The following is a 24,289-nucleotide window of genomic DNA, read 5'->3' as shown; positions in this document are numbered from 1 at the left end:
TTAAATCTGGCACAAAAATAACAATGATCCCTGATTAAGAAATCAAATTTCAGAAACTTCATTACTGTTCTATTAATAAATTGTTGGGTTATAATTGAAATGGGGCCTGCTGTATTTCTTTAATTTTTTAATTCTAAAAAAATTGGAAACTGTAGAGGGAATTAAATGCTTAAAAAAAAATAGGTTAATGAATCTAAGAAACGTGATCCAACTTGAACAGGTTCCTTTTCTTTCTGGGAGCGATCACAGCGGAACAAACATTACTTTCCACCTAGGTATGTGTTGAGGAAAAAACAACGGATTTGTTTGCTCCTTTCATTCTACAACATCTATAGTCCAAAGCTTACTATACTCATTGCAGAATTTTCATAGGAAATTATAGATCTGGGTATGGTTGTGAAAGTCAGTGTTAACCTAGTTTTAAACAGGTATAATTTAGAGTAAGATTGAACTTGATGCTTACATTATTTAGCTGGTCAATATTAGCATGCAGTTCTTATTTCCAGGATCATGTTTTTACCTCTACCTTGAGTTTCTTGGAAATGTTAATGTCAGTAGATCAGAGAAGAGCTGACACCATGAAAGTTCACTGCTAATCACGTGCAGACAAATAGCTAGAGCTCAAGGTGCGTGCTTTTGAGTCTTACAAATACTTGGAGTCATATTTTTTTTCAGTGTAATACATTTTTGCCAGCTTGTTTGAGCTTTTAAATGAAATTCTTTCTCAGTCTGCAAAAGCACTTCAAGCTGAAGAATAAGAAAGAAAATTGCTTCAAAAGTACAGCTGTCTTTAGGAATTTTTACAAAGTAAGCCACATTTTTCAAAGAGATAAGTAATTTGAATCTGATTCAGATATGCAACGTTCAAAGAATATATTCAATCTAGATGTAGACAATGGCACAAATGGTTTCTATACACTATTCATGGTTCTTGCAATGCATTTATGATATCTAGTAGAGTCACTAAATTTCCTGATTACAAATAATCATCAGCCCCTCCTACAAGTTTTATATAGAAAACTAATTAAAAATATCCCTGCAGTTAGACATATCTCAGTTGTTATAGGTTGAAAATAGAAAAAAGTAATATTACTAATTCTCTGTTGTTCTTTTGTTTGTATCCATAGCTTTGGTCTCTATACATGCAATTTTACACTATCCTTAATTACAGATACTGTTCTCATACACTACAGTCTTCCTTTTTCACTGCTAGTAGCTATGTGTTTCAATAATACCTGTCAGTGTTAAAAGCATCTTTTAAAAATGCTATTTTATGCTTTCCTGTTATTTTAGCAAAAGAAGGACATACAGGTAGTCAAATTAGTCTTTCCTGAATCATTCCACTATTTCCCAGATTTCCATTACACTTGTATTATTTTCTTCTAACTTACAGATTATGAGCTAGTTATAGGCAAGATTTGAGAGTTCTTTTGCAGTCAGTTGTGAGATGTCGTGGACTGCAAAAAGTGTTTATGTTACTTAGCTGGTTACACACAATACTAAAAGCCAACTTGGAGTTTTCAGTGAACTATTGGTATGTCCTATAATTTCAGTGCCAATGTAGTTAGGAGAAATTCAGCAAAATCAGTAGGTCAAGGGGAAAAATTCAAATTATAGTTTCTGAATTGTTGGTTTTGATAACCAAATCCTTGTATTTTCTTGGCTTTTCTCTTTTAGCATCACAAAATCAACTGTTACAATAATTAATATGACTTTTCTTATCTCCCATGAAAATACATAAAGTTATAGAGAACTTCAATAATTATGTTTCTTAAACTCAGTCCGACCCCAAAGGGAATAAATATTTTTTCCCTACACAAACCAGGTCCTCAGTAATGTTGTGGGGGTCATATTGCTGCATCTGACAAGCAATAGAAATTCCATAGTTTTTCCATCATAGAAAAGTATGTGTGACCACAGTGAATGAAAGAAGGAATCCTTGGAGCAAAGAATAAGATTAATAATAAAAATGCATTCTGTAAATAAATAAATTTAGAAAACAAGCGGAATGACATACGCTAAGAATCATCCTCAGATAAACTTACATTTCAATGGCAGAACTCAAAGGCGTTTTTAATAGAGAAAAACTGAACTATTCATACTCCATTAACTACGTATTTTTGAAGTGATGCAGAGAATTGAAACTTTTAATTATGTCTTGCCTTTTTCCTCCTTCCTTGGAGATGAACACACTCACCTGCTTAAATTCACCTTCTCATCATTCGAATCCAAGGCTGTCAGTGCTGTCCTTTGCAATGGCATGCTTTCTAACACTTGTTACTGACAGAGAACATCTTCAAGATCAGTAGCTGTCTTTTTTTTGTAGAACAGTACATACATCAGGCCTTCTTTAAGAAGTGCACAATCACTGCTAAATAATCCTGTGATAGTAAAGAAATCTACCTCCATGGTATAGATTGACAGTGCACATTGTTCAGGTAAAGCTTTGAAGTCATTCTCACAAAGATGTTTATGCCCTTTTATATACATTGATATGTAGGGGAAATTAGACTCACAAGTAAGAATGAAAAATTAAACACAGAGGTAGATTTTAGTTTTAGATCAAAAACCAGACCAGGTGGATCAAAATATAAGATGACGACACCACTTAATACCTAGGTTTGCTCTTGTGACATGGCACATGTGTGGGATTACATTATCATAGCACAGAAATAATAATTTACTTTCCTCTATCTGAACAAGGTCAAGTCTTAGCTCACTTTAGCTTCAGCGTTTCACTGGAAAACATTTTCTCAGCCCTTGAACATGGACGGATGGTCATTATTTCACTGAGGGACATTATAAATGATCATAAACTGACTTAATACATATGTAAAACTGATAAATTATTTCTATACACATTTTCAATTTTTACTTGTTTTCTCTGTCTCTCATGAAGGAAGAGGAATAAACAAGCTCGTTAAAAGTATTTTTGAAACACTATGCAAAGCTATGTCTGTTGCTTGTGACACTCGATTGTTGTACTGCAGTGATCTCATAGCCTGGAAAACTATTGCCCCTCATCTAATGCAGTTTTTTGTTTTCATCATACTGAATCTCTTCATTGTAGGAAAAAAAAAGGCCATGTATTATGTAGAGCCCAAACAACTTTAATTCTGTACTGCAGGCAAATTATTGGGCACAGAAGGCATACTCACTTTCTGATGGATGAAAATTAGAGGGTACTGCACTCACCTGATAGTCTGATGTTGCAAAGTATCTGGATCAGTGGCATTTACCGTTAACACAACACTGCCAATAGGGATGTTTTCTTGTTTTGTCACTGCCATTGGGTTTGGGTGGAAAACTGGGCCTTCATTCACATCCTCAACAGTGATCTGAACTGTTGCTGTGGAACTGGGGCCATAGGCTATGTCTGGAATCAGCGGGTCTTCATTTTCTACTTTGATCAGCAACGTGTGAAATGCCGAAATCTCATAGTCTAAAGGCTGTAAAACATATCATAAAGTCAGAGTGCAAGGTGCAAAGACAGTACTTAACACTTTTCCCTTGTACCCCATTGCAAACTTGCAGAAGATGGAATTAGCCAGAAAGAGACAACAGCATTCATCGCATCTGATACTTGTGCAGAGTTTAGCATTAGACACAATGGTAGTTATAAAGTGCATTGAAGATAATGAACTTAATGGACTTAGTGAAAGATATAGATGTCCCTCTAGCCAAGAGCATGTATGTTTTTGCCATACGTTATAGATATAATTCAATTCTCATACGTACATGCTTATTTATGATGTAATATGCATTTAGCAAACAAATCAGTGTCATACTTAGTAGCTACTTAGGATAAGTAAGATAAGGCTATTTTCTCAACTCCTACCTTGAAATCAAAAGCACCGCCATGCAAAAACATTTTATTTGTGTTTAAAATTGAAAGTAACTCTCTTCTGAAGTCAAACAGAGAAAATTCTTGTACAGGCAGCCACCAGGACTATTTTCTTTTTTTAAAAATATGAGATATAGGATTATCTTCATACAAAGACAGGTAATACATTTTTTCATGAGACTAGAAACATGGGACCAAAGGCACCTCTAGTTCAGTCTGAAGCCACATCCCTTACTTGCCTCATATTTGCATCTGTGTTATCTGAGAACAAAATATGACCCTTGAATTCTAATTGTACCCTCAGTCACAAACAAAACTGTGTTGTAAAGTCTCACTATTAATTGTGATGCTTACTGCAAAACTAGATGTTATTTAAGCACAACGGCAATATAGTTAACAACAGCCAGGTCCTTATGACTAAAGAAGTAGGGTTACTGTGACAGAAGAAGGGGTTACACAGATTGTTTGGACAAGGGCTGGTAGCCAACTATGTATTTTGGAGTACCTTATCCTTGCTGTGATGTCTCTTATGCCGTAAATCCAGTGGGTGGACCTTACAGTAATAAAACAGTACAACAGCAAATTGTTCTTACTTTGACAACAGAAAGCATTCCCTCATTAGTCTGGGGATTGGTATGGATTTCAAAACTCTGCCCTGGATTTCCATTAATAATGGTGTAGACAGCTCTCCATGCTCCAGTTGCTGGGTCATCTCGGTCACCAACGGTTAAGTTTACTATTACACCTGTGACTCCTTCCTTTACTGTGGCTTGAAACTAGACAAAAAACATAGAGGAAATTGTTACTATTTTCAAGTAATACCCCCCCACACACACATGAAATATCCAAGCCAGCGTTAATTATTTACCACAACAGGAGAAAGATGTAATCCTTGACAGAAACTGAACGTTATAGGCTCTAAATAATACATCCTCACTCATGAAATATAAGGTAGCACATTACAGCTGCTCTCCATTAAATAGATGGCCGATAAGCAGCAATGTGATAGGAATCAAGCTGTGGAAGATTCTGATCACAAGAAGAAAGTTCATCTCATATTCCTGGAAAGGTGAATCCTGAAAATATATACAGTGTTGCATAGGTGCATGTGCTATCAGAAAAGGAACTATACTCATAGCTAAGCAGAAGAGGACGCTGACTAATATAGCCCATTGTTGCCCCCGAATGTATTATTAGTTACAGACAATCCAGTTTTACATTTCAGAGTATTATTTTCATAAATTACCCCACCCTTATTAATTTTTCACTACACTGTTATCAACACATAAAACATTTTTCAAAAAAAAAGTGTTCCCATACCATTTTTGCAGGGGTTGCTCTAAGAGACTAAAAAATAATTGGACCTCATGCTACCACTTTATCTGCGAAACTATAAGTCAGTGTTACTTCCTTTTTTCAGTGGAAGAATTTTTTATGACCATGTGAAGTTTGCTGCACAGCCGTACTATTCAGCTAGCCAAGCCCTATGAGAAAATTCTCTCTAATTTACTATCCAGACGAACAGTGTATAACATCATTCTTATTTATGTAGCAAAAACACTAAGCAAATCATTGGAAAAGCTTGTAAGGGTCAGACTTAATAATACTCCTCACCTTTCAAGTACTTGAGGCTGACATGCTAAAAGCCCTGTATATAAGAGTGATAAGATAATACCTGCTTTATAGGTGGATAAACCAGAATGATAACATACTTAATCCTGAGAAGTGCTGAACATCAGCAGTACCATTATAGACCATTAGGAAATCTTAGCATTTCTAGGGATTAAGCCTTCAAAAGTCCAAAATTACAAACTTTAATGACACAAATAGGCTTTGCTGTACATGCACTGCTTAAAAGCTACATCGTCGGTGACATTATATCACTCAAGGGAAAAAATCACCCAAGTGGCTTCAAGACCTGAATAGACTAAATATCTTTTGTTCTGTCTTATAGACCACATGAAGTCATAACACTACAGAAGATTTTGTGAGAATACTGAATCCAGAAAATGGCATTTCATTAATATAGAGATTTTACAATCTGGACAAACAGTAGGTAAAATGGATTTCCTCATAGTAAAATACAGAGGAGACAACTATGTCTTTTCCTGTGTTCAGTTATCTTTTTTTTTTTTTCATTTATTCCAGGATATTTGACTTACGTTTTCAAACCCTTTTTCAATTTAGCTGTATAATGTGAGTGTATCATTCAGTTCAAGCTTTCCAGCCTCCAACTTGATTTTATAAAAGGATGACATTAATGATTGGCTATTTCTATCTTCTTTGGTATGTTTGACAAAGAATGTAAAGGTTCTTTTGATTTTGATATTTAATATGTAACAGGTTGTGATTGAGCTTTGTTTCAGACAGATCATTAAGCTCATTTGCAGTTTAATTAACTCTAAATGATAATATAACAATTTTTTTACTTGCTTTGAAACAAATCAAAGAAAAGCTTTATTAAGAATCTTGGAAATAACAGAGGAATGATTACCAAGATTGTATTCCTTCCTGCTCAGCAAAATGCTGTCACTGGAAAGCACACTTGGATACCTCTTACTCTAATTGAAAACAAGCAATTAGCCTGATGGATATTTTTTTATTATTTCATATCATATCAGCTTGAGCATGTATAAAACAGGACATCAGAACCATAATGGCCAGAATTTTTCCCAACAAGTGTTCAATACCAAACAATTCATATTTAGCTGTGTAAAAAGGCAACTAGACTTCAAGGAACCTAATCCTAAAGAATCTAACCCTTAGATTTGACTGGGCATCTGCTCGTAATTCATATTGATCCTTCTGAAAAATCATTTCCTTAATCCACTAGTCTGATTCAATTAAGTGTTCAATACTCCCTGGATCACCTTGGGAACAGTAAGACCTGTTAGGGTAAAATTTTTAAAGACCTGGCTATTTTATTCAGATACATAGTTGTGAAGCCAGTGAGATAAATTTATTATGCTTACCCCACCAGTGCCAGACTACGATTGGAAAGGTTGCCATGATGTGCCAGCTAGTTCAAAAAATATTGAATGTCATTTTAAGGCTATCTAATTCAAGGATATTTCCACTGGGATTGGCTTTCTTCTGCATTCCTAGTTTCTCCTTATTTAGGAAGGGCTCTCAGTAGCTTCAATTGCAGTGAGTTAGTAGTGCAGAAGGGGCACATAGACTTGCTTGGGGCATAAAACTGCAGAGCTTCTGACACCTGCAGATCAAGGAAATAACAACGTCTACAGGCAAAGGCTGTGCCAAGCCAAATAATTCCAAGCGTAGTAGTACACTCACCCCTAGCATTCTTTGCATTTTAGAAATGACCATAGAAACACAGAGGGTATTTGAAGCTGTCTGGAACATTAGACTAAAATCTGTTCAAGATGGATGAAAAAGCAGAATGATCAAATCACAGAAGTTGTCATATGGGTCTACTCTAAATTTATAACATGAAAAGTGAATACATCACAGATTTGTGATTGCAAAAGACAAGTATCTACTGTGAAATAGAGAGGCCCAGAAAAATTTAGTGTATATTACCTAGAAGGTGAACGCTTTCACCTGTTCAGCCTGTTCTTATACAAAGAATAGACTTCCTAGTATTTAGAAAAATCTGTTCTATTTATACTGGGTCCCTTTCAGAAACAAAAGTAAAGAAGGGAATTTAAAAACTATGAAAGCACAAAAAAAGGAGTTGGATTTGCAAATAGAGAAAATATAACCACAGGTTCATCATACTTCAAAATGAAAGGTTTACATTTTCAAAGCACGGTGCTTAACTGGGAGAGTCTGATCCAGTGCTCTAAAATAAAACCCCATAGTGGCTCACACAAATAATTGGATCACAAGTTAATTGATTTTACTCTTTTTAAATATCTGCATATCCCCTAAGCACCACTATAAATTAAGAATAAAATAGATGAGTTCAGTACTTTATTTAAACTGCTATCATCTGGACCCATATTAAAAATAATAACTTAGCAGGCAAATACCCTGGGCCAGAGTTGCATTTGGCTGGAAAGAGCTATGTTAATTTACTACAACTGAGCATTTGAACACATAAGGTTAACTTGCTCTGTGGAGTGATAGGCCATGTTGTCCTTTATTGTGCTTATCATGCATGCAAACTAGAAATTCTAGTAATTGTCATATTTAGAGTTTTATAAACATAGGGAAAAAAGACGTAATTCCCCTTTTTCTGCACCCAAAAGCTTATGAAAAAATACTGAAAGACACAACAGACTAATAGCAACTTCGAAGGAAACAATGAGTGAATAGCAGCCAGAAGTTTATGCTTAATCATCAGCTTTTTTAGACAAATGAGACTTTTAACGGGGAATTGAAAGACAGCAAGGAAATATAGCGATGGATGTAGATGAAGAGTTCCTCCAAGAGTGTGAGGGTAGCTTGTGAGGAAGCACAAATAGACTTGAAAGGGTAACGAGTGAGCAATGTTTGCTCTCACGATGGACTGATGGGAAGTAGCTATTGACCACTGGACATTCTTGAGAGAGATCAGAAAGACAGTTCTACTAAGCATGGGGGTCCCTGCAAGTGAAAACAAGCAGCTTATATTTCTTAAACAAAGCAGTCAGTAAAGGGATGGCAAGGAGACGAGCAACATTCAAAACAACTGTGTCAGAATACAGCCCATGTAACAGCACCTAGGATAGCTCTGAGCAGAAGAGATAATCTCAGTTCAGCAGTCAAACTCTATTCCTCCTTTCCCTGGATCTTGCAAGCCTGCTCCAAACTATGTGCAAAGCTTGAGAAGATAGAATGAAAAATTATGGTTCCAAGCTAGCAGGAATGTTACCTGACTGAGTACAGGAATTCAAGATGGCAGGTATCTACTGAGAAAAACTGGGCCTGCAGCAAAGGCTAGCTAAAGTCAAGTGGGGAAACAAACAAATTGAATCACAGCTTAATTTTAGTAGCTGTTTCCTGGTGGAGCCGGGATATAATATAACACTGAGCCAAATCCTCCTCCACACTGAGCTCTATGGCGAACTGGTGGGACAGCAAAATGGCTCAGTAGGGCCTCAGGAAAAACCAGTCCTGTCATATTTCCACCATGGGCAGATACATGAAAAGATCACTTTGCAAAATGTTTTCACCTGAGAATCCAGGCACTAACCCCATCTCAGACTCAAACAAAACTGGAAATAGTACCTAACTTGTACGAAAATTGTATTCTTATCTGACAGCCTTATTTAAAGCTTCTGTAGTTTATTTACTGGCTTCTCAGAGCACAGAGGAACAAATGAACCTAACTGCATCAGAATCACCTGAATGTCTACTGTCCAGCAACAGCATGAGCATGCAGTAATAATCTTAGTACCTTTACGAAGCCACGGAAAAACTGTCTCAGAATGGGGTACCGATATACCCAAGTTAAAGAGCTGACACAAGCAGCAAACACAATGCAAGATAAACGTGTCTGGGATTGGTGATCGCTACCCCACGGCTCATTAAGATTCTGCATGCTGTGATTCCCAGTCAAGAACAAACAAATTAAAACTCCATGTCAGTTTGCATTTATCAGGGTGACATTCCAGTTGAAGGTATTCTGTGCTACTATCACGTGTTTGTTTCCTCATCTATATATCATAAAAGATGAGAAATAATGGGATATATTAATTCACATGTCTCTATTAGAAATTCCCCAGGGAAACTGTATTATTGTATTTGTCCTCCTCCACTAAAGTCCACTGCTTTTGCAACCATATTTTGTCTATCTGCTTTCTTGAAAATATGAAGACAAGCTTATACAATCTCTAGCAATCTGCTTGCTCTTTGTCTGTGTCTTTTACTTTGCACGCTGTCATTCAGTATGTGTGCACCTGAGTGGGCAATATTTATTTCTGAAGGAAACAATGTGTTTTCCATAGCTCTGTATCTGGCATATCTCCAAGGACAAACGAATTTTCAGAGTGATCACAAAGGTTTGCATTCTCAAGCAATCAGGAATAAGACTCTCATAAATGTCAGCAATGGACATTTCTGGCGGAATTCACTGGGACACAAAGCCCAGCTTGCTGGCTAACAATAAACCAAGTAATCTGGTGCTCAGAACTCATCAGACTTCACAAACCAGACAGGTGAGATACTAGGTGGAAGTATGTAGTATAACATTTGTGCATCGAACAAAGCAATACTGATGATTCTTCAGTCACCTTTCATCTCAGCACAACGACCAAACGTGCTGGCCTGCTATCAGGGGCCCCTGGCAGGCTGAAAAACAGAGGACATGGCCAACAGCAGTTTATATTGAACTCTCCACGTGAGCAATTTCATTGCCAATTTTGTGCTCAAGGCAAATTGTAACTTGGTATTACATTCTTCCTAATCTCTTCTACAGATTTTGAAGGTATTTTCCCTCTTAAAACTGTTCATAGCCTTTACTATATGGACACAAATAGCTGCTGTGTTTCACTACAGATATAGCTGTATTAATGTAATGGATTAAGTTGATGTAAGCTATACATGAAGCAACATATGAAGCACTTTGGAAGCCATTTAGATGAAAGACACTGTGTAAATATAAAGTATTATCGTAGTACGACAAGGATTCAACAGTGTAAACTAGATGCAAAACACAAATTAAAGCTATGAGTCACCTAAACAGTCTTTAGTAATTGTCATTGTCTTACTGCCATAATGCTGGCTCGTAGGGGCTATATTATTTCTTAACTTAAAGTGTTTCTTTCAGTTTATTCTATATTTTTTCTAAGTACATAATATTCTTCCATCTCCCTAGTGAAATTACAGAAAGAATTCAGTTGTAACTTAGAAAAAAATCTTTCCGAATATATGAAATTGACCATAATAATTTTGGATGCATTTTCACTTTTACTTTTGAATGAATTTCGCAGGCTATGTATTGTAAATGCCTTGTGATCTTTCAAGGCACACACCAGTTACTTTACAAAATAAAAGTACTGCTCAATAATGAAAGACTGAATGAGTACTTTTTTCCACATATGCTGCAGCCTGCAACAACAGCAACAAATCCAAAAGATTAATTAGCTAAATGGATGGCCAAAGATTAAATTCTACTCTCTGTAACATGGCTACAATTTCTGCAGGCTCTATAAATTTGTGCCTTTTTATTGAAAAACAGAAAGATGCTTATTATTGCTGATATTAATCACGAATGATCAAAAAAAGGCAAGGGGAGTTTCAACATGACTTTATCGCGTTTTGCTGCTCATCAGTCTGCTTGGAAAAGTACTGCTAAGGAGTGCTAGTAATGCAACAAACAAAGAAACAAGAAAATATTAATCAGGCTGTTTCCCCATGCTCCAGATACAAGTCCCTCTGTGAGCAGTTTTCCATTGTGATGAAGCTAAGCTATCTCTGGGATTCAGTGGGACCACTTCAAGAACTCTTTAGGTATTAGGATTCATGACTGAGTAGGGCAGGGACAGAATGCAAAAATAACAGGGTAAAATGGATGGATGGATGGATGGATGGATGGATGGATGGATGGATAACCTGCTGGGTGCCGCAAGAGTTGCCTTTAAAGTTGGCAGAGTGGCAATGCAAAGAGTTCTCCCTATCCCTCCTGCAGACATCACAAATCTTGGAAAACTGTGGAAGATCTACAGAGTCAGATCCTCATAAGATTCGCAAATGAATTTAAAGACCTTTCCTTTCTGCTTCTTTCCCACAGCAGTGTTGAAACTCTGTTGTATTCCTATCCTCTTGTTTATGTGCTTGCAGAAGACTAAAAAGCCATTCAGGGACTGTAAATAAGTGATGGTGAAGGAAACTTGAAAATAGCTACCTTTTTTTAACCATTTCGAAAAATTTTGTTTACACTAGACTTTGACTCTTTCTCAGTCCAGCTCATGGCCTCATTGAGTGAAGGCAAAAAGATAATTCTAACATGTATTAATCGTATGTTGAATGCCTGCTTCAAAGTCTGTTACCTCCAGGGTATGCATCAAATGTAGTACAGTTGTCCAAAGATTCAGAAGGAAGACAAACATCTTTTTTTTCAGAATATATAAATAATTTAGAAAGGATTCACTCTTTTTTTCACTTTTCCACCTATAAATGCAAGGTGCATTCAATTATTTCTAGAATAAATCAAGGCTTCTAGAATGATGGTCATATCATAGAAAAACAAATACTCTTTCTCCCAGTGGACAGAGGGCAGTGAAAGGTCACTATAATATTTACTACACTTAAGGTACTTTTGGGAAAAACTCAAATAAATAATGATGTTATTTTCTCATCTATCAAAAATTCTTTCCCGCCAGGTAGAACAAACCTTATGTTTAAAACAACAGCATCATAGAAAATGATGATATGACCAAGCCTGAAAGAGCAAACTACACCTATTCACCGGTTACAGCATCAGCGTTGCCTAGGGACCAGGGAGATACCTGCTTTTCACATTTATGAGACCACTTGTGCTGTATTCAGCCAATCCAGCTACGTATTATTTCTTCCTCAGTGCACTTCCCATCAAGAGCAGTGTTAATCCTATCTTTCTAAGATGCTGGATGTCTTCTTTAAATAGAATGAACTTTAAATAGAATAGACTTAGCTGCATTTTTCTTTCTTTTACATCCACCGCATTTTAGGAGCAGAAAGGTTTTACAGGCTTTTTCCCCCCATCAATCCACACAGTTGTCACTTATGCTAATGACAGTCACGAAGGAAGGGAAGGAGGCCTTGTTAAATGCTCCTCTTTCATTTTTAGCAGAGACTTTTTCATACCCGAACCAACTTTTCTGATGCTGAAGATTAACATCTGAACATATATGGTTGAGCTTACTGAAACTGCCTTACTAATAGAAAAAAGCGTGGAAGCCACCTACTCATATTACAAGGAATTCATGCAAACTCTCCTATGCCACTAAGACTGTTTCACATGCCAGTCCCAGTTACAGGTGGGGTGCATTTTTTCCATGGGTCAGAACCGCAAGCAACAAATTCCTCCTACTGGTTTCCAGACTAAGTCACGTTTTTGGGGTTTGTCTGACATGGAACGGGTTCAGAGAAGGTGTCCTCTTTAATTGTTGAAGTTGCTATCTGTACCATATAGGCTCCTTAACAGCAGGACAGATGAATTCACTCCTCTCTGAACATCAAAGTGGTAAATAAAAGGGGAATTCTATCACAACAGAAAGACTGTTTTGATAGCACTGACTTTAACATGCATATGCAGAGACCAGTCAATTTGCTAGAAAGCCTGGGAGATTCAGAGGAATGAAGGAGAAACTACTCTAGTGGCTTTAGTCTCCTCTCAGGTATAAATAAATGCAATGTGGCCTCTGTACTGATGGGGAGGGAGCTGGGCAGTGACAAGAGCTTCAGTAGATGAAAGCTACTGATGATTTTTAAATTATTGTCATGTTTACATTTAGGAAGTAGAGAAGAGCATTTTGCGACTTCTCTTTAGGAAGGTAACTTCCAGAATTTCTTTTCATACATGTATGAAAACTGTATTTTAGTGCTATACAAAAGAAAACTAATGGAAGATGTTAAAAAAAAAAATGCTTCATTCTAAATAGGTCAAAGAACAAACATTTCCTAGATAAAATTCTAGAGGGATCTTGTTAATCTGTATAACTACTACTACAGTTACGAATGAATGTTCTGTGAAATCCTAATTTCATGTTTTATTACATTTTTATTTTTTTAACACAAATCTGTTACTCCTTTATTCTATTATTTGAGGACTTAGCAATGAATAAGATATTCCTGAATACTTTACTAAACATGCCCTTAGAACTGACATAAGCTATGACTGTGCACAGATTTGATGAAAAAATAAAATGCCAAGAAATCCATTCTGGCAAGCAAGGGTTTATACATGTGTTGATAGGGAAAGATAAAAAGAAAAAATAAAAAGCCTTTTAAGACGATGCTCTTGTTACTCAGGAAATCATTACCTAAAATGGTGTAACCTGTTCTGGGAGTGATTTTTTCTGTGTGTTTCTCCTGTATTACATGAACACCAAATAGAATATGCATTCACAGTTTTTTGAATGCACATAGTCTAATTTAAGTGAATTCTGCAATGCTGTTGGCTGTTTTAAATATTTGGCCACACACCTTTTGAACACTCATCTCCAGTGACTCAGCGTCAATATTGACAACTTGAAGTTTGAGTACAATTTTCTCAAAAAGCACCAATTCTAGATTTAAAGAACCTAAGTGATAAACATATTATTAATTTTTTTGACAATCAGCTCCAATGGTTATTTGTTCTCTGTTTAAAATTATGATGATGATTACCTCTCCACTGTGTATAAATAAGGAAATAATAAATTAGTCTATGAAGCTGTTATATATAGACACCAACTTCATAGCAACTGTCACAATGATTTGGAACTCAGTTAGTTCAAGATTAGGTTTAAAATGTAGGTTAAATACAATCTGATTATTGAATTGTAGATGGAACTGAGTCATGATTTAGCAGTATTTCTAAATAAATTGCACTGTCCAAGGAAATCACAGATTAACATGCGGCTTTTCAAGTCCTTTATATACTTTTCAGAATGCTGTGAAAACACTCTGTTTTGGCACCTTAATATTGCAAGACTGAACCATGCTCTTACCAGGTTAAGAAGCCAACATGTATTTGCAGAGAGGTGGAAATTACAACGTAAATCAGACTTTCTCAATGGCAGAATCTTTGGGGTCTGGTAAAAAGCAGCATATGCATCCAATGAGAAATGTTGCTTTTTCTGCCCTGAGAGGACATTGCTTCCAAAGAAGACAGTTTACAGCTGATCACGACCCATGCTGCCAACAACAGATGTTTTGACAGTGTTTAAGCGTCTTCACATGGTCTTTGGTGAGCAGTGCCTAGCAGCACCATTTGAAGCATTCAAAGCAACTTGTATCTCTAGAATATTTTAGCAATGAATTTCATCAATTCCCCAAACTTCTGGCATTTTAGGTTGTGCCAACTGATGGGGATGAGGTGCCCTAGATTTACAAGCCCCTCCAGCTGAGAGCTGTCTGAAGTTAGCCCAGTTTGAAAACTCTTTTTTGGAAGCAGATAAGAACTCTGCGAGGTTTCACACTGTTCCAGGGGAGGCAGGAGGTACAGATGGAAGGTTACAGGCAGTATCATCTGCAGTGATACAGAATTTGTCTGAATTTGAAAAATGAAATCTCTAGCCAGCATTTTGTTTTCTGTGGAAAACTGGGTGGGGAAAGGAGTATTTGGGATGAATGTTCCATATTTCAATCTATCTGAACACAGTAAGTCTTCCAAGTCTGCCGACAAAGTGATGAATGAAGACTATTGCATGTAGTTTCTTCTACTGGATATGCATTTTTTTTCTCAAATGATCTAGCCTACATCCTGTTTGCACAACATTCATTGAACATAAATATTACTGCTGTATCAAAAAGCTATGATACAAGAAGAATCATTTAGCGATATAGACATAGGTGAGCTGTCATGATTAATGGCCTCTTTCCTTTTCTGTCTTCCTCCCATAGCAGAAAAATCTTTATCGTATCTTGAACATCGAGGTAAGCACAGTGCTCTCATTACCCTGACAGGGAACAACGAGGTCCTAGGGTCTCCAACCCTATTAGCACAGAAAAATTCTTTTCCCAAGGTCAAGAAGAAAGAATAATAGAAATGAATGCAACCTATTTGACTAATGACTATGGAGTGATCTGAGCCTCCCCATAAAGCACTGTGATGGGAGGTTTCAAAAGGCAGTTTGAGAGGAGTTCACTTGCAGCTGGGTGGCCTGCTTTGAAAACACATAAGATTTAAATGTATATTGAGACATACAGTGATTGAAGCATGGAGCAACAGGTGGATGGTTTGGCATTGCACAGATGTGGAAAAGGTCAGGAAGGAGGCAAAGGTATACTAAATGGACTTATTGCTTTCTGCTTTAAGGATACCCATGGTCTTCATCTCCCACTGCCCAGCTCCTTTTGCCAATGCTCATTTCATCTTTTCTTGAAAGAAAAATATTTGTAATAAAGGAAAATGAAACGTTCCTTTTGTAAGTGCCCATTGTGTGCTTATTTCCTGTCTAGAATGTCGCAGAGGGAACATTCAGGCCCCTTTCATTTTCTCACCTGTAATTTACGTTTTCCTAATCATACATTTACTGTATACACAGCCTTCTTGAACACAAACACCGTTGCAGCCTCAACTGGATATGTTTTGCTGTAAATAGATTAAGTGTCCATTTAGTCCTTCTTACTAATAAGGAGGATAAAGAAGGAACTAAGGATTTTTATATATCCTGATACTGAATTCTCTCTAAGCTATTTGGAGAATGTGAATGACTACAAGTTTGATGACAGTGCTCCTCAGTTTATGTGTCTGAGCACCAAGAATTAGGAGGGAGGTCAAGACAGGCCAGGGCACTACACTTGTGCTTTGGATGGAAAGATGTGCGTGCGCACCATGAAGTCTATATACAGTAAGTCAAGCCTGTCAGACCTACCTTGTATGGGCTGCAGAGATTAGCTGAACAAGAACAGCAAATGTGGCCTGTCCCAGTGGCACATCATGGTTATTGTGCCTGTGAAGACCATCACTGTAATATCTTGACGGAAGGTGAGAAGCATCACAACTAGCACAAATGCACTCCACGGTCAGTCTGGGTAAGAGCAGAAAGTCCAATGCACCTCCACAGCAAGTAATCACTAGAGCTGACTCTTGCTGGGATGTGCAGAATTCATAGAATTCCTTCATTCTGGTCACAGCTAATGCTGTGGTATGCTTGGAAATCCTTGAACAGCAGCTTAAGTCCTCCAATTCCAAGCAGACCAAATTTCTAATGCAAATAAAGGCAATTCCCAGGAAATACAGGTGACACCAATAAGCATTTGGTACTGTCATTGGTTTATATCAAAAAAGCTTTTCCACAGGGTTGAATGCTTATTAAATCAGGACATGTATGAGGAAAATTAGTTTATTAAGCAACTGTGCTATTCCTCTCTCTTAAGACTGCTTCCCCTTCTTCTGTAGCAAATCTCTACATAATATGCTAATACATCTGCATCAAAATTGCCACACTGAACTCTTCCCAAGGAGAGCAAGCAAGTACACTAGCAATTAATTGAATCCTTATACACATTTCTAGATACAGATTTTTCAACTGAGCTTGCCAGTTCTAGGGGAAATCATTTTAAGGGACAATAAATATCATTTTATTTCTATACACAGCAGTATGATACACTGTAAGCAGCCACCCTTTCTCCCCTTGGAAGGGAGAAAAATGCTGTGCTTGCAGGTAGCTTGAAACATATACTGTTTCTTGCTTCTGAGTAAACTCATAATTAGAGTAGGAACATGAGGAACAATTTCAATGGAGCTGTGAACTCAGAGAGGAGGAAAAAAAATCTATTCGAGGTTAGAACAAAATCTTTTTTAATCTGGCTAATGCTACTTTTGTGCTGATGCTGATCATTATATTTATTACTAAACTGTGGGACATTCCAAAGTGTCGACACCTGACTTCACTTACTAGAAAAGCAATCACTTTCAGATATTCAGCTTGGTGATTAATATGTAGATAACTAATTTTTAGTGAATTAAACCATTTTGTATCAATTTGGTGGTCTTTAGGATTTATAATCAAACCCTGATGACATCTGATTAATGCCAGCACAGGCTCCCTCAACCTTACAATATTCTTGTTCCTTTGGAGCTCAGATCACAGCAGGCTGATTACCCCCCTGATTACCCTGAGTAACTGAGGTCAGAGGTTAGCTAGCACCACAGAACACATTTAATTTAATCAATTCAGTTAGTGAAGCAGTTGGGAAAAAAAATTATTCCAATTGCTGTACACTGCATGGATTTCTGTGCTCCGACTGATGAGCATTTTTGCTTAATTTCTAATTTAATATTCTGCTGGGGTTTGCAACTTCAATTACTCATGATGTTTTCACTCATAAAGTCCAGGGCATTGAGCTTGGAGGGGGAAAGAAAAACCAAAGGAAGAAGAGCTGCCTATATTAACCTATATAATAACCCTTCTCACAGACAGACAGACACACACACACTTTCATAGCTTAGTTGTGGTTTTCTGGGTTACACACTCTAGTGGTGGCTCAGAAAAGTCGCCTTGGTTCTCTCCATTTGTCCCTCTTGCCACTGCCAGATTTTAGCTCTTCTTTTACTTTTGGTAGTTTTTTAATATTGTTTAGCTGACTACCACTTCATTTGTCTTGTAAGCAAAGAGACTTTGATCACGCCACAGTCCTACCGTCAGACAGCCCAGAACCCTTGTGAGTGCTCAGATGAAGTTTGGGGGAGCTCATTAAAGATACTGGCACTGTGCTTCAGTCACCTGAAGCAGCAGCTACTATGTCTGGGATGAAATGTGAAAAAGGACCTCTTACTACTCTCTGAAAGCCTCAGGGCACTTCTTACATGAATACAAATGTCCAGCAGCTCAGTTTGACTCCTACTGGTTTGTTTTGCATCTTACATAACAATCCCCGAGTCTGCTGATACACAGATATTCTTTATTCTGAGTCCTGAGGCTACTGCCACAGCCACTGGCTCTGCCTTCTGACCCAGAGGTGTGTTGGTTATCGCAGTTTCAGTGGACTAATGATGATGGAGAGCTTTCATTATACTTTAGAATGAGTCAGTGCACATCACTCACTCACTCCTGCGTCAGTCAAGACATGGGGCCACAGTAGCACAAAGTCTGTACCAGCCATGATACTTAAACTTCTTTCTGCTATGCATTGGACTCAAGTGCCATCTCAATCGTTAAGTGCTAACTGCAGCCTAGAAAACACAGAATGATACAGTAACTATGTAGCTCTGTAATCTGGTATTGCCACTGCTAGTAACAGCCCATGTTTTGAGTTTGCAAGGCCTCAAACCTCAGGATGAAGGTTTGTCAGGCTTGCTCTGCCTGAACTTTCCTTGACCTGCCTGCAGCTTTACTTGGTTTCGCTGTAACAGGATTTGGCTAATTTATTTTTACTCATTTATCTTTGTACGGTACCACCAGTTTCATAACTCTCACACAATGATGTAGTACAGAGAAATACAGGCCTTGTATGATAAAAGAAGCCTTGAGAAATGGTGACACAGGATGCAGTACAGAGAAGTACAGTCACGGATGACAAGACATGAAGCACAGACTTGACACTGGAGATCCCATGTCAATAAACAACTCACCGATGTTTAGTTAAAGAAATGCAGACCTGGAGCTGGACAAAACTGGTTTTAGGGGCAATAAAGAAGTATCTAACAAATATAAAAGACATCATACATAGTAAATTTGAATGTAACATGGAGCTTTAGACCAATGAAGAAAAAGCAACATGTAAAAGCATGTTAGCAAATACATAAAAATGACCCCAAATGATCCCAAAGGAAGGAAGAAGAAATGATCAGCGTGAGCACCACGCTTGTCCTGGCAAAGGACTCCAGGTGCTGACAACTTGTCATAACACCACTATCATGAACACTGGAATGAAAGCATAAACTTTACAACTCAGAGGAACCAGGAAACGGTGAGAGTAACAGCAGGAAAAGGGGTAGAAGCTAAGAAGGATGTGTACAACAATTTTACAATGTGTACAACAACTGTCATATTGTCATTATTGAAAATTTTTCTGAATAGAAGAATTATTCTTTTTCTGCAGTAATTCAATCTGGATTAAATCTTGGATTAGGAGGGACTTGGATTAGTTTTCGATTTTACTAACAATACATTCTTGGCTTTATATATGAGGTGGGCTTCCTGTTTGCCCATCAACAAGATTTTGAGTGTAACAACACAACACCACGGTTAGCCATTGTTCGCAACGCTTCTTTAAAAATTAAAGCAACTTTCCTGAGTAGGATTCTTTAATAAAGGAAAAGAAGTCTTAAACCTCCATTTTCCCTGCAAGCAGCAGAAAGTTGCAATTTAATCTTCTGCTTGCCCACGGAGAGGATCCATTTTCTGTATGTTCCTTTGGGGTTCTTTGGAATGAAAAATGTTATATGGTTATAAAACATTCTCTTAATGAAACTAGCTCTGAACTAACTCTCAAATTGATGAATCTCCTCCTAAACCCCTGTGTACATTTGCCCACGGCACAAAGTCTGACACAGCTGTCAGACTCCCTTACCTTTAAAGAACCCCAAAATAGGAACTGCGAGATAGTTGCAGGTCAGAAGTTAGGTGTAGATGCAGAGAGATGTGGAGAAGATCACAGTGTACCTAAATGGGACATAAAGGTCCCTATCCAGTGCTTATAGACTCTCATTTATGTATGAAATATGCTCAGCCTGTTCTATAACAAACCCCAAAATAAATAAAAAGAAAACACCCAAATGATATAATCAAATTCTCCATATTAAACACAAAACCACATGTGTAGAAGAAAACAAACAGCAGCAAAACCCCATCACATCAGAATGCTCAAAATATGTACACTCTTTTCCTCCTGTGGTGAGGATGAAAGAAGAAGAAACCACATAGAGCAGATGTTAGTTTTGTCACTTACTCTGCTACTGGAAAAGAATCATGGACAATAAAGGCAATTTAATGTTGTGAAAACAGCAAAACTCTGTTGAGATGTGTAAGAAGTAGTACTGTGTGTGAGACAGAAGCAGGAATTCTTCCATCTGCTCAGCACTGGGGAGCCCCAGCTGTATTATAGCACCCGATTCCTGCCCACAGCATAGAAGGCAAAGGGCAATTGGAGAGGCAGATGTCTAAAGCTCATGGTTTTGAACAAATCTGCATAACAAATGCACGCAGGGCTGTTGTAGACAAAAGGATCGTCCATGTGTCACCTTCATAGTGGACAAGACCAAGAAGCAATGGGCTTCAGTGGAGGCAAGGAAAATTCTCATCAGAGATGAGGCAAAACTTGCTACTAGCAGGGTAGCTGAAGTACTGTAGTAGATTGCTGGAAGATCACAGAGACTGTATCTTCAAAGCTCTTGAAAGAAAAATAAGCAAATACGGGAAATCATACAAAGAGGAGGGAGGGCTTGAGGATATCTTGAGAACCCTTCCCCTGCAGATTCCTGATAAGCCCAAATCCAAGAATCTATCCAGAACAGAAAGGGGAACTAAACACTTTAGCATAGTTTTCTAACATTTTTAAGGTCCATGGTACTCATTGACTTCCATGAAGCTCACTGGATTGCCAAAAAAATGTTTTTTCTGTGCCCAAAAACGAGTGATAGGAAGGAGTTCCCTAACTGAGATTCCAGTTGCAGACTCCTCATCATACAAGACTCTTCATTACGGTGGATTTGGTGCCGACAGCTAGAGATACAGGGTGTAACTGCAAAGTCACATTTGCCCTCCCTACTGTAGGTAAAAGATTAAAATTATGCCTCTGTCATTTGCTTTCCTGGCTGGTCATATTCTCTTTTGGCAACAAAACATAAGGAAAAGGGAGAGGAAAATAATTATGATCTCATCTTGGGGAAGGATTAAAAGAGAATGGCAGAACTAGATACCCAAATTTAATTGTTCTGAGACCATCTGCAATGTGACCACTATAAAAAAATACCTGCTCCAGTCACAACTCTTCCATTCTTACCAGTGAATCAACAAGTCTTTCCTTGCAGTCCCAGAGGGACCAACTGCTCCTGCCACTGCAAAGAAGGTTTCTGAAGAAAATCATGTTTTTTACAAATCTCAACCATTACTTCATCATTTTCCTGAATTGTCTGGCAAAGAGGTATTTAAAGGCCTGCATTTAAATTCCGGAGCAGCTATGAAATGAAGAAAGCAGATTGATTCACATTCTGTTCCACTACTCTCTTTGCCAAGGTGATTTTTATCAGAGAAAAAAACCCTAAAAAACCTCAATCTGAGCCTGAGAATTCTGTTGTCAACTTCAAATCATTGAAAATTTTTACGGCTTGCTTACAATATAAACCCTTAGAAATAGGGTTTACAGAAGAAATGCTGCCAGAACCCCTAGGGCATATTATCCACTCATTCCTCACATGGAATTTGTGCAAAATATCACCCTTACCTTGCCAACAAATAAGAATGGCGATAGGCTGACAGCACACTGTCTGGGATTTTTATACTCATTTTTTTCCATGGCAACGTGTCTGTTTCATGCACTTTTAAGCCTCCATAATTTTATTCCATCTAATCTCTGCATTGTCTTGTTTTGTTTGTTTATCTCTTCCAGAGAGCACCTGCCATGCTCCTAGGCTGCTGCAAGACAAATGAAACACATCTTCATGAGTGGTTGGGGCCAGCTGACGTTGAGTTCCTTAGCTGCAAATTTCACTACAATTACACCCAACCTTCTCACCTCTCCTACTTACTCTCCCACTTACCAGTCATTATTTGTCCCTTCCTTGGTTTTTCCCAACTTGGGGCTAAGAAATTGCATAGCCTCCGCTAGCATTGTAAATGCCAACCAAAAAGATTAAATGCAGCTGTGTGCCACCTCATTCTGTCAGAAAGAACAGATAGTGTCCTCAGAGTCCACCTGCCAATCTTCAACACAGATGGCAAGGGAGTTTTCCAATCGGATGCTGGGTGTTCCAGTGCCTAGGTTTTGCTGAATAGCCTTGAAGAGATGGGATTTAAATTGTATTGAGGATATTAGTCTAAAGTGAATGAAGTGGAGAGTATACTTCTCGTTTATATCCCCAGAGTGATAAAAGTGAGAGTGTAATTTTTTTTTTTCTAAGGCAAAGAAAATGGGAAACCAACATGGATTTCAGACACATGAGAAATAGCTTATGAATTTAGATGATAGTTCAGCAGAAATAAATTGTACATCTGTTCATTCATTTTAATAAAGCAGGGAAATGACACACTGCTGGAGACCTTTGAGAATGCTGGTATTTTTAAATTATGATCCCATAATAGTAGCATTAACATTTGTAATGCTGCCCATACTTTATGAATTTAAGAAAAATAAATTTATGGAATAAGTGAGCTTCAATCTATAGTCTGGACTCTGGGCACTTAAAAGTGAATAAGGTGTTTCCTGAATACTTACAAATTAGTCCAGGAAAGGCGTTACAATAGCTTTACTACGTAACACAGATAACCCTCTGTGTAAGTGTTGACAAACCATGCTTATTATTTCTGAATAAATAATTCAGATCTGCAACATGTAGCTGGATGCATTTATTTCTGCTGAGTAGTACCTAGTGTTTACATTTATAGGCAGCTACAGTGTAGTACTTCCCTTTGAAACTAGACTTTTAAAGAAATAAACTAGATGCTTTTCTTGGCTGTACGTGTGCATGGGAACATGTACTACCTTCTGCTGAACTCAGGCAGGAATATTATCTTTCTCTTGCATCTCCCATAACACAAAAATGAGAAATGGAAAAAGTTATGAGCTGAATACAATTGCTTCATTGTTTCTATTTTATCATTCTTTACAAGGATGACATACAAATTTAAGAAATAAACAAGTGAGACTGCAGGGGATGTCACATTTTAAAAGCTTATGTTTTGATTTTCCAAACTGATCACCACAGGAAATAATAAATTAAGAGTTCAATAATAGCTGTCATGTTTCCTTTAAAAGCACAATTAGTAATATCATTAAAATTCCCTTTTAATCGATTGCATTAAAGCAATTGCTACTAGAGGAAAAAGAATATAAAACTGATTAGTTGCTCACATATTGCCTTATTGATCAACTGAGAGAATCCTCATTCAAGAAAAGGGAAAACAGGCAACCCTGACTTCCTTGAAAAGTGCTGAAGTTCAGCTGAAATCAGATGTCAGAATCTGAGACCTCTTTTTGTAATCCACCCTACACTGTTTCCCACTAACATGCCAAATAAGTCAAGAGTGCATGCTTAAATATTTAATCTTCCTAAAGCAAAGACTTCGCAGAGGCTATGCTGGAAACCAATATTGCTACTGCTAACATCTATATCTATATCTACCAGCATGTGAGTGTGTTCGTGTGCTCTGTGTTGCTCACTCCAGTTCCAGCAGGCAGTCCAAAACCAATCTCAACAGGCAGTCTAGGTAAACAAGACTTATTGTAATTTGGTTCTCTTGTGAATACAGAAGAACTGAAGAAAAGAAATACCTCTGGGACACAGAAGACCCCTAGGCGAACACTTACCATTGACAGAAACTGTACAGATTTATTGATTGGAACTGCATTTTAATCATATGGCTGGAGGAAAGAAAACAGTTGCTAGAGACTGCCAGTCAGCCCCAGCATGGGGCATGATAAAACTGTTTCTGCCATTAATATCAGGCAGTGGCTATGTTAGAGTAAAAGGACATTAAAGAGTTCAACATCTGCAGGCAAAGTTGAATTTATTTACTCATGGCTTCAATTATTATTTAAGATGGAAAACTTGAAAAGGTCAGAGCTGCTAACTTAGAAAGCATGCCCTTCATTTGTCTTCAAACATTCATTTTTTTCTTAGCTTCAACACTGAATCAATTAATCAGGTACAGTGTTCTCTGTTTTCAAATGCTAGTTGTGTTATTTTCAAGTAAACCAGTAAAACCAAAC

The 24,289-nt window shown here is 37.6% G+C and overlaps 1 protein-coding gene across 2 annotated transcripts in view; it reads right to left on the bottom strand.

The window, feature by feature from the left end:
• The window catches only part of CDH13 (cadherin 13), a 535,620-nt gene that overhangs the window by 80,990 nt on the left and 430,341 nt on the right, over nucleotides 1-24,289 (bottom strand). For both annotated transcript variants that reach the window (XM_059824681.1, XM_059824680.1), the window contains exons 9-10: nucleotides 4,438-4,620; nucleotides 3,196-3,449 (exon numbers count right to left, since the gene is read on the bottom strand). In XM_059824681.1, coding sequence (XP_059680664.1) covers nucleotides 3,196-3,449; nucleotides 4,438-4,620 — 437 coding nt within the window. The remainder of the gene's footprint in view (nucleotides 1-3,195; nucleotides 3,450-4,437; nucleotides 4,621-24,289) is intronic.

Source organism: Gavia stellata, chromosome 15, assembly GCF_030936135.1.
Source record: "Gavia stellata isolate bGavSte3 chromosome 15, bGavSte3.hap2, whole genome shotgun sequence".
NCBI lineage: Eukaryota > Metazoa > Chordata > Aves > Gaviiformes > Gaviidae > Gavia > Gavia stellata.
This window is presented reverse-complemented; position numbering and strand designations above follow the sequence as displayed.